Source organism: Sardina pilchardus, chromosome 12 (assembly GCF_963854185.1).
Source record: "Sardina pilchardus chromosome 12, fSarPil1.1, whole genome shotgun sequence".
NCBI lineage: Eukaryota > Metazoa > Chordata > Actinopteri > Clupeiformes > Clupeidae > Sardina > Sardina pilchardus.
This window is the reverse complement of record NC_085005.1, coordinates 14,799,552-14,812,463: the sequence shown is the minus strand read 5'-3', so window position 1 is coordinate 14,812,463 and position 12,912 is coordinate 14,799,552. Positions and strand designations below refer to the sequence as shown.

Sequence of the window (12,912 nt, the reverse complement as noted above, 5' to 3'; positions counted from 1 at the left end):
CTGTTCTATTGTAGGATTTAACTGGTATTTGTCCGTTGGTGGTTTGACTTGTTTGTGATTTGGATGGCCTGGTATCAGCTTTCAACGGCATGCTCCAACCGCCATCCCTACGTTTTCCACATCTAACATTTCCGCGTCTGACGGTAGATCAAAACCTGAAGGCTTAACGGCACATCCCGCGGCTGCCCTCCGCCCAGATAATCCTGTTCAGCAAACACAAAGGCCGAAACGCCACCGAGAGAGAGAGAGGAGAAAGCTCAACAGCGCTGACATGTTTAGACCCACAACAGCAGAGCAGCTCTTCAACTCAAAACAAAAATAGTCCTAATCCGTTTTTCCACTTTCTCTTTCCTGAGGTCCAGCTCCTGGGTCCCCCTGGCCCCACACGTTTCTCTGTTCATTCAGGTCAGGTTCAATTCAGAAAGAGTTCTAGTATGTATTGATATTAAGAGAAACATAAAAACAATAGTTTCTCTCTCTGTCTTCTGCATCCTTCTGACACTGATGTGGTGTTATTAGGCCTCTCTCCCCTCTCTCTATAACACTGATGTGGTGTTATTAGGCCTCTCTCTATAACACTGATGTGGTGTTATTAGGCCTCTCTCTATAACACTGATGTGGTATAACTAAGGGTCCAGTATGCCTGCTGTTCCTGGCCTTGCAAGCACCAGTGTGACATTAAAATGATGCCACTGGCACATGCAACAAGCCTCTTTCTCCCCTCTCTCTCTGTCTCTCTCTCTCTTTCCGTAACACTGATATGGTGAAACTAAGGCCTTCTCTCTCTCTGTAACACTGATGTGGTCTATAACTAAGGCTTTCTCCTCTCTCTCTCTCTTTCTGTAACGCTGATATGGTGAAACTAAGGCTCTCTCTCTCTATCTCTCTTACACTGTAACACTGATGTGGACTACAACTAAAGTTCTCTTGCCCCTCTCTTTCTCTGTAACACTGGTGTGGCGTGTCTGTCCTGTTTCTCCAGGCTCCGTGGCTGAGTGTTGGTCAGTAACAGCAGCACGCTTCCGTCTGGCCTGCTCCGTGACGGGCACCGAAGTTCCGCCTCATCATTTATGCAGCGTTCACTCAGAGTTCACTGATGACACTCCTGTTTGCTTTATTGGGGAGTACTCAGACAGATCCCTCTCTTCCCTCTCTCTCTCTCTCTCTATCTCTTCTTCTTCTCCTGTTATGCCCTATGTTCACTCTCTCTCTCTTGTTTCGCCCCATATTCCCTTTTCTTTTCCCACTTCTCTCTCTCCCTCTCTCTTTCTGTTTCATGTCTTTCCCTCTCTTTCTCTCTGCCTCCTGTGCTTTGGTGCTAGGTGGTGTGAAGAAGAGAAGAGAGGAGGAGAGGAGATGAGAAAAAGCAAGGGAAGGTTGAAGGTTACTAATTTAATTGACTTGAACAGAAACAGGAGGTGGATTTGAGTGTAATTTGTCAGGGTGAAGTGACACTGTGGAATCCCCTGTGTGAGTGAGTGAGTGAGTGTGTGTGTTTGAGAGAGAGAGAGAGAGAGAGAGAGAGAGAGAGAGAGAGAGAGAGAGAGAGAGAGAGAGAGAGAGAGAATGAGAGTGACAGAGGAGATGATGAAAGCCAAACACTAATAGCTTTCACAGACAGCCGTGTGCCCGAACTCTTCTGGAATCTTCCCTGACTGACTGGATCATTAGGGATTGGGACTACCTGGTGCCAGCCAGCACGCTGACACACGCACGTGTACGCACACACACACACACACACAAAAACACACACACGTGCACGCACACGCACACACACACACACACACACACACACACACACACACACACACACACACACACACACACACACACACACACACACACACACACACACACACACACACACACACACACACACGCACACACACAAACACACGTGCGGACATGCAGATGGATGTGCATGTAGGTGCCTCTATTACTTTAAAATGCAAAGAAATAAACAATATTATATGCATGCATGGTGTTAAATCATTTTTGTTGAAGTTACACGAGTGAGCAGCCAAATATACAGTATCTCAGCATAAATCACTTCAGTCATAAATCATTTAGCACATACGTATACACACTGAATGACGGCTGTATTGATGCACTCTCAAACCTGCCTCTGTTGACATAGCAGACAATGCCCCCGATCTGTGTGTGGTGTGTATATGTGCCTTTGTGTTGTTGTTGTTGTTGTTGTTGTGTGTGTGTGTGTATGTGTGTGTGTGTGTGTGTGTGTGTGTGTGTGTGTGTGTGTGTGTGTGTGTGTGTGTGTGTGTGTGTGTGTGTGTGTATTTGTGTGTTGTGGTGTGTATTTGTGTGTTGTGGTGTGTGTGTGTGTGTGTGTGTGTCTGTGTGTCTGTGTGTGTTTGTCTTTCCTCCACATATGAATGTTTTATCTAAGCTGCCCCAATTGCCTAACCATCCATACAGCTCTTTGCTCCTGCTGCCTCCTGCTTGACTTGAGGACTCATCTCAATATTCTCTCTCCCTCCCTCTCTTTTTTGTCTCTCTGCAAATACATGGACGGGCAAATGTATATTTGTATAGATAAATAAATAAATGATAAACATGCTGTACATACATACATACATACATACATACATACATACATACATACATACATACATACATACAGACAGACACAGACAGATAGACATACATACATACATACATACATACATACATACACAGATGCATACATCCATGCATACACACACAAACATAAACACACTGAAATGCTCTCAGGAAGTGGTCCGATTCCCACTCCCACTTGTGTCCGGCGCAGGAAGTTCTTCCTGTCCGAGAGAAAGGTCAGACAGAGCGGCCCGGACGGACACGACCGAGTCTTCAGACTCCCAGAATTCCCCCTTCACCCCCACATTTCCCTGTGACCTCATTCCCCAGACACTCACGTTTCCCTGGGCTCTTCAACAGCAACACATGCTTCCCACCTCCATCTATCTCTCTGATGATGGGAAATACATTGTAGGCTACAACTGCATGCATGTATGGGTGTTTGTATGTAATGTATGTGTGTGTGCAATTGTGTGTGTGTGTGTGTGTGTGTGTGTGTGTGTGTGTGTGTGTGTGTGTGTGTGTGTGTGTGTGTGTGTGTGTGGCAACCACACCTAACAGCCTAGCTTGTAAACGGAAGGCAACCATTTCACAGCCATCAACAGGCGCTCTCTGGAAGATGTTGCATACATGAAAGAGCCTTTCCATGTGGGAGATCATCTGGGGCTGGGACATTAAAGGTTTACTGTATATGGGAAAACTGTTCATGGTCATATCCCTGTATAGGGTCAACAATGAACATATGACCTCATAGGCTATGTCTGGATTTTATGTTGAATGCATGCACATGTGTATTAGTGTTTGAATTAATAGGCTATGGATTTGCTTACTTATATAGAGAGATATTTATAATATATATATTTATTATATATATTTTTAGTCATCTGAAGTCATGTTCAACATAAACACAAGTGAGCTAGGGAAAAAATACGTTTGAAGCTACCGGGTCATTTTTATGATTTTTTTTAGGCTTGGGGTCTCTGCATCTACCTGACAACGCGGGTCTTTGTGTCGCTTAACCAGAAACAGCACGCCCCTATCCCACGCTGTTACATAACCGGCTTCGCAGACTTTCAGTCAAACAAACAGTCAGGAGGCAACAGAGGAAGAAAACTACAAATATATATGCTAATGTGCGAGTTATCTATCTCGACAAAATGATAAAGACAGTGTGCCGTTAGCCGTAGCCTAAACAAGAAATGCTTTGTCAATTCGGGAAACATCAACAGCAGTGGAGACGTGGGGGGAAAAAAAACCTTTGTTGGGCAACGCCGGAACGACGTTGCTTTGGTCTCCCGCCAGGCGGCGATGTTGGCCTGAATCTTTGTCCAGACAACGGCTGCCAATGACCCAGACAAAGGGGTGAGAGACTGAGGAAGGGGAGAATGATAGTCGACGAATGTATACAGTAGCCTACCTCCCTGCAGAAAAAGTGGTAGGCCTGTCGATAGATAGATTGATCGATAGGCAACGCTAGTTTTATATAAATTGGTGATAGGTTAAGTCAGTGTCTGGGAGGGCGAAGTCTGTAACAATGCCTATTCAGTATTGTAATAACAATGTCGTGCAAAGATGTATTTTTGTTAACATGAACTGTGGTCTGGCACAGCAAACAAAGCTACTCGAATCAAATGCTCAACCAACGACACACACACACACACACACACACACACACACACACACACACACACACACACACACACACACACACACACACACACACACACTCTCTCTCTCTCTCTCTCTCTCTCTCTCTCTCTCTCTCTCTCATGCTCTCTTACACACACACACACACACACACACACACACACACACACACACACACACCCCACACCACCACATATAAACATTCAATGGACACACATTCTCCTTGTGTTCCCGCTGCCGCCCCTCGGGTGGGCGGAGACTCTTGTGCTACAGCAGCGAGCACTCCGTTCCTCGTGAGATAACAGCCGGTGGAGCGACACTCGCCCGCTCAGTTGGCGCGAGCAGTGTGCGCAGTCCAGTCTGTAGATGCGTGGCTTTAAAAAAGGGAGTTGAGTTGCGACTGGGTTCAACGCGAGACTAGTGACTGAACACTGACCTCACTCAGGAGGTAAGTTTAACGGTCCATCTCTTTCTCTCTCCTCGGTTCAGAGAACAAGGTTTCCTTGTCTCCAACTCAGCCATTTGATCATTATGATAAACGCTTAAGAAGGCATACATCACTTGCTGAAATTCCTAATTATAAACAAATTAGATGAATGTCATATATATATAAATGTGATGTCTAAAATAACATTGGGTGCTGGGATGGCTTGTTATGGACCGTCATAATGCGCAAATTTGCATTTGCACCTGCATCTTGTTCATGGAATTCTTCATGTCGGTCCGTGACGGACTGATGCAGCGAGACATCTGTCAAATCAGCATCACTAGACTACGTTATCTAGCTGCATTTTGTGGTGTTAGAATGAGATTTTGATTCACTATTAACCATGTGATTTCATCCCAATAGGATTGCTCCGCATTGCGGTGAGGCTATGCCGGCTCTGATAACTAAAAACTCCGATATGGAGTTCGACTCCCTGCAGCCTTGCTTTTATCCCGACGAAGACGACTTCTACTTCTGCGGCCCACCTAGTGAGGACATCTGGAAGAAATTTGAACTCTTGCCTACGCCTCCTCTTTCCCCGAGCCGCGCTGCGCTTCCCGGGGCGACCGGAGACATCGGCTCGGCGACTGGGGTCGACTGCACGCTGCCTCCGGGGCTTGGATTAACGGATCCGCTGGACTGGGCTTCCGAGCTTTTCTTGCTTCCGGAAGATGACATTTGGGGAGCGCCGGAGGGCGACCTTTTCGGCTCGGCTATGGATACTAACGAAAACTCTATAATTATTCAGGACTGCATGTGGAGCGGCTTCTCCGCCCGGGAGAAACTCGAACGGGTGGTCAACGAGAAGCTAGGACTCGGTAAAGCCACGGTGGGCCCAGTGACTGGGTCGTCGGGGGCGTGCAGTAAAAGCGCTACAAGCGTCAAAGCACCAGTCGAGACCGAGTTGAACAGCTCCATATCGGAGTGCGTGGATCCTGCGGTGGTGTTCCCGTTCCCGGTGCACAAAAGAAACGGTGGCAGCAGCAAGACAATGGGCGGCCAAACTGGGACGGTCATTTCACCCGCTGTCAACAGTGTTCAGGACGACACCCTGAGTGACTCTGGTAAGAGAATTACACAGCTCGGACTCACATGACACGATAATTAACAATTCCACTCAGCGCGAGAGCATGCTGGGCAGTCTGTCTCATATCAGTTGTGTGTTATCTGGACAGAATCTCCAGCTCTTCTAGTTTGTTTGTGTCTTGACTTAATTTCCACGCAACGCCAACAGAAAGTGCCTATTGGCTAATTAGGTTCAGACTAGGCTATACCAGAAATAGGCCATGCAGACAGTCATGGATGCCGCAGTGGTATTACGATGGGTCTTGGTGGTAATTGGGGTAATTGTTGAACCTCATATGCCTGGCCCAGAATCGGATTAGTGTGCTACATTCCAGACTGCCACACACACACACACACACACACGCACGCACGCACGCACGCGCGCGCGCACGCGCACACACACACACACACACACACACACACACACACACACACACACACACACACACACACACACACACACAGATATACACAGCAGACACACTGGTAGGAGTGGACGCAGTTTATGTAATCTCCCCGCTTTGTACCCTGTAGATGGCACTAAAATAGGAAGCCATGCAGCGCCGAGTGAGTTTTTTTTATTGACATCCTATCTGAACACAAAGAAACAATATTTCCTGCTGTGATACAGGTTTGAACGGACCTCGTTCTTGTTAAGCAACACAACGATGAGTGTTGCAACTTTGGATAAAAAGGGAAATACAAATATACTGTACGTATATAACCGTACGCAATGGGTGCGGCAGAGTATTACAATGGGCAAATCAGTCCAAGAGAATAGACTAATATAGGGTCCGCAAGAGATAACTAAATAGGCTATGTTATTACTATTATTTGCTACATTCTAACATGAAGTCACGCATTCAGACACCGGCTAACACAAGTTCCAAGCACTCTTTTTCGGGGGCGTGTATGAAGCAGCGATTGCTATCTTTGTTAAAAGAAAATTCCTTAGCCTTTCTTTTTTGTATTTCCCGAGAAAGCCGTCGCTTCCCTTTGGTTGATAAATTCTAATTCAAATTCAAATTAAATGCGAAAATCGCACGTGAGTGTCAGAGGAACCCCATGAGCATGCGGTAATCGTTGTGGAAGGGGCGGGGGCGAAACGTGTATGGAGAAGGAGTTGTGTGTAAGTGTGCATGTGTGTGTGTGTGTGTGTGTGTGTGTGTGTGTGTACCAGGGGGGTAATCTCGGCCCCAACCTGGCTATGGGCCGAGTTTGGCAGCAGCCCCTCATAAAAGACGGAGGAGGAGAAGGAAGGGGAGAGGGGAGGGGGGCGAGTCTTTTAGCACGTTGACGGCTTTGAACAAGCGCTCCCTCCCGACCAGCTGTCTGCCTGGCATCTCTCCAGGGCGAGGGCTCTCGCTGTCCCGCGCGCCCGCCACACACATAATCAGCTCTGGCGATTACAGCCGTCTCCCGCCACGGCTGCGCGCTCCTCTTTCGCGCCATTCCCAACTCACACAATCAGAATGCATTAAAAAGAGAGAGAGAGACAGATAGTGAGGCAAACCGAGGAGACAAGAGATAGTGAGCGAGTTCGAGTTCAGCTGAGGAGACGGAGGTAGAAAGGGAGAGAGAGAGAGAGAGGGCGACACCCTCTTCGGTCTCTTTCCACATGCTGTGTTGTGTACACAACCGCATCATGTCTGTCTCCCGCCCTGGCGCGCGCAGACAGCTTCCTGTAGTGAGCACTGCTGAGCCGTCTCTCTATGTGTGTGTGTGTGTGTGTGTGTGTGTGTGTGTGTGTGTGGCGTAGCCGATGATAATTACCCCTCTTTTATCCGCATAACACGTTGCACACAACTTGAAAAGAACAACTCTTCTGAAGGCATTAGCAGTGTATAGCCTAGACGTTCGCACCCCTTTGTTTTAAAACCCTAGCGCGACGCCAGTACCCCCCACCCCCTTGCCTCTTCTTTAATCTGAGCAAGAAGCCAGCCAGTTCAAGGGAAGTTGAAGAGTTTGTCTGGTGAAATGGGATTAAGGGCAGAAGATATGCAGTCAGTCTAGTAAACTTGACCCAACTTGTAAGGCTCATTAGAGCTCTGACTGACAGGAGGGTTCTTTGTGCAAAGGCAGGGAGCACTGCGCAATCACCTCCCCACCCAAGCAGTTAATACCAGTCAGCATATGGCTAGACACTGAACACACAGACAGGATGTCAGTATCTCCAAAACTTATTCGAAAGAATAGAAAACAGTAAAACATATTACATTATTTTAATAAAGGCAAAATTATACAGTGTATCTTACATATCTTTTCTTCTCTTTATTCAGATGACGATGAGGAGGACGAAGAAGAAGATGATGATGAAGATGATGAGGAGGACGAGGACGATGATGATGATGATGAGGAGGAAGACGAGGAGATTGACGTGGTGACGGTAGAGAAACGGCGTTCGGGTTGGTCAGGTGCGGGGGGCGTGGGCAGTAAACCCCCGGTCGAGCTCATCCTGAAGCGTAGTGCGGCTGCCTCCCTTCACCAGGAGCAGCACAACTACGCCGCCCCATCCCCTTACACCTCCGCCTGCCATGCCAGCTCCGCAGACTCCCCCCTAGGGGGCGCCGCGTCTGCACCCCCCAGCAAGCGCCACAAGTCCGACCGGCTCAAACCAGCTTCGCCCACTGCTGCATCGACAGCACTGTTAACACCGTCATCGTCGTCCTCAGGTAACCGGCATCGTCGAGTGGAGGCGAGCGGCAACAGCCCTCTCCGCACCAGCGGCGGCAGCTCCGACTCGGACGACTTTGAGCGCCGGCGCAACCACAACATCCTGGAACGGCAGCGGCGCAACGACTTGCGCTCCAGCTTCCTGACGCTGCGCGACCAGCTGCCCGAGCTAGCCAGCAACAACAAAGCGGCCAAGGTTCTCATTCTGAAGAAGGCCACCGAGTATGTGGGCTCCCTTGAGACCCAACAGCGGCGGCTGCTACAGGAGAAGGACAGATTGCAAGCACGCCGTCAACAACTGCTTCGCCGTCTAGAGCAGGCCCGGACACGCTAACAGCTAACGCTAATGGCTACTCCACAGCTATCACTAGCTACTCCACAGCCAAAAGCTAACAGCTAGCTAGTTGGCACTCTACTTTACGGCTAATAGTTAGTTAGCTAGCAGCTAATGGGAAGCTAGCTTGCCACTCTGCTAGTTTGCTACCTTGACAGCAAAGACTCTTTTTCAGCAGGGACATTACCTGAGTTGAGTAATCAGATGCCACCCAATTTGGTGATGTATGCATGAATGAGTGTGTTGATGGTGTGTGTGTGTGTGTGTGCGTGTGTGCGTGCATATGTTTGTATGCATGTGTGAAAACCTGTGCAAAAAACTACAGTATGTGAACTCTGCAGAGAGGACCGTCTGTCTCTCGGAGCTAAGAAAACAAAAGGAGAAAAGAGAGAAATCTAGCTGTTGGGACTCAAGATTCACTGCCGCCACTTTCTTTGCACATTTATAGACGTCAAGAATGTTCAGGGTTTTACTTTTTTTATATCCACTCAGAAGAACAAAAACTACACACAGAGAGGATGACAGAATGAAAACGAGGTGATCGATCATCTGATCGATCAGTAGAGTGATGTATCAATGTAGGCTTTCTCAGATCGTCTTTTTTAGTACATAAAAACAGAAACTTCCACGGGCATGGTTTGACTGAATGGACTGGAAATGAAAGTCTGGAAATGAAAGGATGAATGAACTAATGTCATTTACCTGCACTCCTTCAGCAAAACACTCCCACTACACACACACACACACACACACAGCTCACAGTTCATTGAATTTGACCCTCCCTATTGGCTTTTAAGTGTATTCAGCCAAGCCTCACTCACTACTATGACCTGCTAACACACACACACACACACACACACACACACACACATATTCATACAGACACACAAACACGCACACTGTACACCTTACACAGTTTTTAAAACCTCTATAGTCAGGGGCAGTAAATGCAGGGGTTTCCTCTCTCACTGGTGCTTAGTAAAACTGTCATACCTCTTTATACCTTCTTACGGGACACTTTTTTTGTAAATACCAGATTAAGCAAAACTCTCAGTCTGCCTTGCTTTTTGTACTTAACTGTCTTTTTTTTTTTAAAATTCACACAAAATGTATCGCAAGAATCTGCCAATAACTAGACTGGATGTTGACAAAGTACTGTACGACCTCCATTTTTGAGGATCAAGAGACGTTTTTTTGTATAATATTATGATGAACTATTGTTCTTTTTGTTCTTGTTACTTTTTCATATTATTCCTCTTTATATTGATGTACCACGCCCTTACTAATTCCCATACACCTCTACAATTTAGTGTGCTCTTGATACATACTAAAATTTTATACTTATATTTTCGTATGAAAATGAGTTCTTAGTAGATATCATGTTATCTTGTTTGCTTACATGTTTGTTTGTTTCTCCTCTTTCTTTTAAAAGTCATTCTTTTTGTACAGATAAAGTGTTAAATCTTTAATATTCCTTTCCTATTTTTCCTTTTTCATGTTTATATATTTGTATCTTTTGGGTGCATAGAACTGGTTCAAAGGAAAGGAAAAAAACTAACATTTTTTATTGTACTTTAGTGCTGTCACTCAGAGCACTTTGAAATACCTCATTCAGATAAAATAAATAGACATTCAAATCAAAACAAATGACTTTCTCCATGTTCAGTCTCATCTTTTCATCAGGTTGCACATCTTACACAACTGTTACTCACTTGTGTATATATACACACACACACACACACACACACACACACACACACACACACACACACACACATACTCAGACTATATAGCACAGATGGTTGTATGAAACTGCAGATTGTACCTCTCCCCCTCTCTGACATGCCCTGAAGCTATAGCATGTGTGGGGTTGGTATGGGGACGACTGCGTCACAATTAGCAACCGGCTCTGACCCAGATCTGGCCCGGATGTGACTGTTCTGGATCAGAACCTTCCCAGAATACAGCTGATGGTGTTTGATATCCAGTTGCCATTCAGCCGCGTGACCTCTAGTGCTTGGTGGTAAGCAGCATGTGAAATGTTCTGTTGGTACAACTGGACTGGGAATTTGTGGTAGTGGTTTAACAGACTTTACATAGATATGTGGATAACTGACCTCTGTTCCCTCTCTCTAGTCTCTCTCTCTCTCTCCCTCTTTCTTTCTCTCTCTCTCTCTGACCCTGGTCTCTGTGCCATTGTCAGTCTATCCTTCTCTGCACATTTCACTTTGCCCTGCTGTCGCGCTTCGTGTTAGTCTTTTTTTTGTCCTCCCTCTCTCACTGCCTGTCTCTGTCTCTCTTTCTATGTCTGCTTGTCTTTTGTTTGAGGGGAAAATCACACTCTTTGTGCTGTTAAACCTCTCTCTCTCTCTTTCTCTCTCTCTCTCTTTCTGTCTCTCTCTCTCCCCTCTTTCTTTCTCTCCCTCTCATTCCCTGTCCCTCGCATTCATAATTCTCTCAGTTATGCTTGGTGGAGCTCTCACTAACTGACAAAAGAGCCAAGAGAGGATCCTCCGAATCTGCACCGAATCCCCCCCATGATGAACAGACACACACAGACATACACACCCACACACACCCACCCACACACACACACACACAAACCTTACCACTGAAGGACTCGTACATACACTCACACTCATGCACTCATCCACCCACTCCCACCCACACAGAGACAGAGACACTCCCACTGAAAGACTCACACACACACACACACACACACACACACACACACACACACACACCTACCACACACCACACACACACACACGCACAACCGCCCACACACACACACACTCACCCATGTGGAGTGGATGTGAAAAGCGTGCACGACATTCAGGGGTTCAAGAACACGCTGTCTGCTTGTCTTATTGTTCCCGCCGTTGCCGTGGAAACTGCTTCAGCTGGATTGAAGCAGACAGACGCACATTATATTTATTTATTTATTCTGCTGAGTGTGAACATGACATTGAATGTGTGTGTGTGTGTGTGTGTGTGTGTGTGTGTGTATGTGTGTCTCTGTGTCTGTGTGTGTCTGTGTGTGTGTATTTTTGTAAGTAGACTCTTGTTCTTGCCGACATACTTGCTGGTTTGACAAGGAATACTGTTTACTAACATCAGCCACATGGCTCTCTCTCTCTATCTCTCTCTCTCTCACACACACACACACACACACACACACACACACACACACACACACACACCACACAGCCACCCACACCACACCCACCCACACACACACACACACACACACACACAGAGAGAGAGACACAGCAGGAAGAAAGACAGCCAAACATGTGCCACGTTGGGTGATTTGCAGAGGCAGTAAGCCAGGAACGTTTTGGAAGAGTCTGAAAGAGAAATCTGTCGGCAGAGAGAGAGGGAGAGAGAGGAGGGGAAAAGGAGAGAAGGATTGATAGGGAGAGAGGAGAGAGAGAGAGAGAGAGAGAGAGAGAGAGAGAGAGAGAGAGAGAGAGAGAGAGAGAGAGAGAGAGAGAGAGAGAGAGAGAGAGAGAAGGAGACAGAGACGGGGGGGTATGGGGGTTCTCCGGGAATGCAGTTTGGACTATTGATACATTACATAACAGTCTAGGTCAGGTCCATCTGTGTGTATGTATGTCTATGTGTGTGTGTGTGTATGATAGTGTGTGTGTGTGTGTGTGTGTGTGTGTGTGTGTGTGTGTGTGTGTGTGTGTGTGTGTGTGTGTGTGTGTGTTCTTGAGGATGAGATAACCATGGGAGTCCCCCCTGTACCATCTGGCCAATGGCTTATCCTGCCTGGTTATAGACAAAAACAGGAACACAAAGGATATGAAAGAAAACATATCCTATGTCCAGACACACACACACACACACACACACACACACACACACACACACACACACACACACACACACACACACACACAGCCGTGCACACCTACAGAGGGGCATGACGAACAACACATGGTGGGTCCGCAACAACTTCCTCATTCATCAATTTGACAACACACCACACTACTTCATAGAGATAAGCTGGATACACACACACACACACAACACAGAGACACACACACGTACATTCAATATGGCCGTTATGTGGCGGTCTCTGTCCAAAACTGATAATCGTTGGGTGCTGGTGTCTTTG

General features: G+C 46.8%; 1 protein-coding gene across 1 annotated transcript; it reads left to right on the top strand.

Moving 5' to 3' along the window:
- Window positions 1-4,534: 4,534 nt before the first annotated feature.
- On the top strand, window positions 4,535-10,433 carry mycn (MYCN proto-oncogene, bHLH transcription factor). Its single transcript, XM_062551218.1, has 3 exons — window positions 4,535-4,675; window positions 5,078-5,778; window positions 8,059-10,433. The coding sequence occupies exons 2-3, from the start codon at window positions 5,103-5,105 to the stop codon at window positions 8,784-8,786; spliced, it is 1,404 nt and encodes a 467-aa protein (XP_062407202.1). The 5' UTR covers window positions 4,535-4,675; window positions 5,078-5,102; the 3' UTR covers window positions 8,787-10,433.
- Window positions 10,434-12,912: the final 2,479 nt, after the last annotated feature.

Excerpts from the sequence above, each read along its gene's own strand:
- mycn (XM_062551218.1), top strand. The coding sequence starts at position 5,103 with ATGCCGGCTCTGATAACTAAAAACTCCGATATGGAGTTCGACTCCCTG. Across the intron at positions 5,779-8,058 it reads CGACACCCTGAGTGACTCTG|ATGACGATGAGGAGGACGAA; the intron begins GTAAGAGAATTA and ends CTCTTTATTCAG.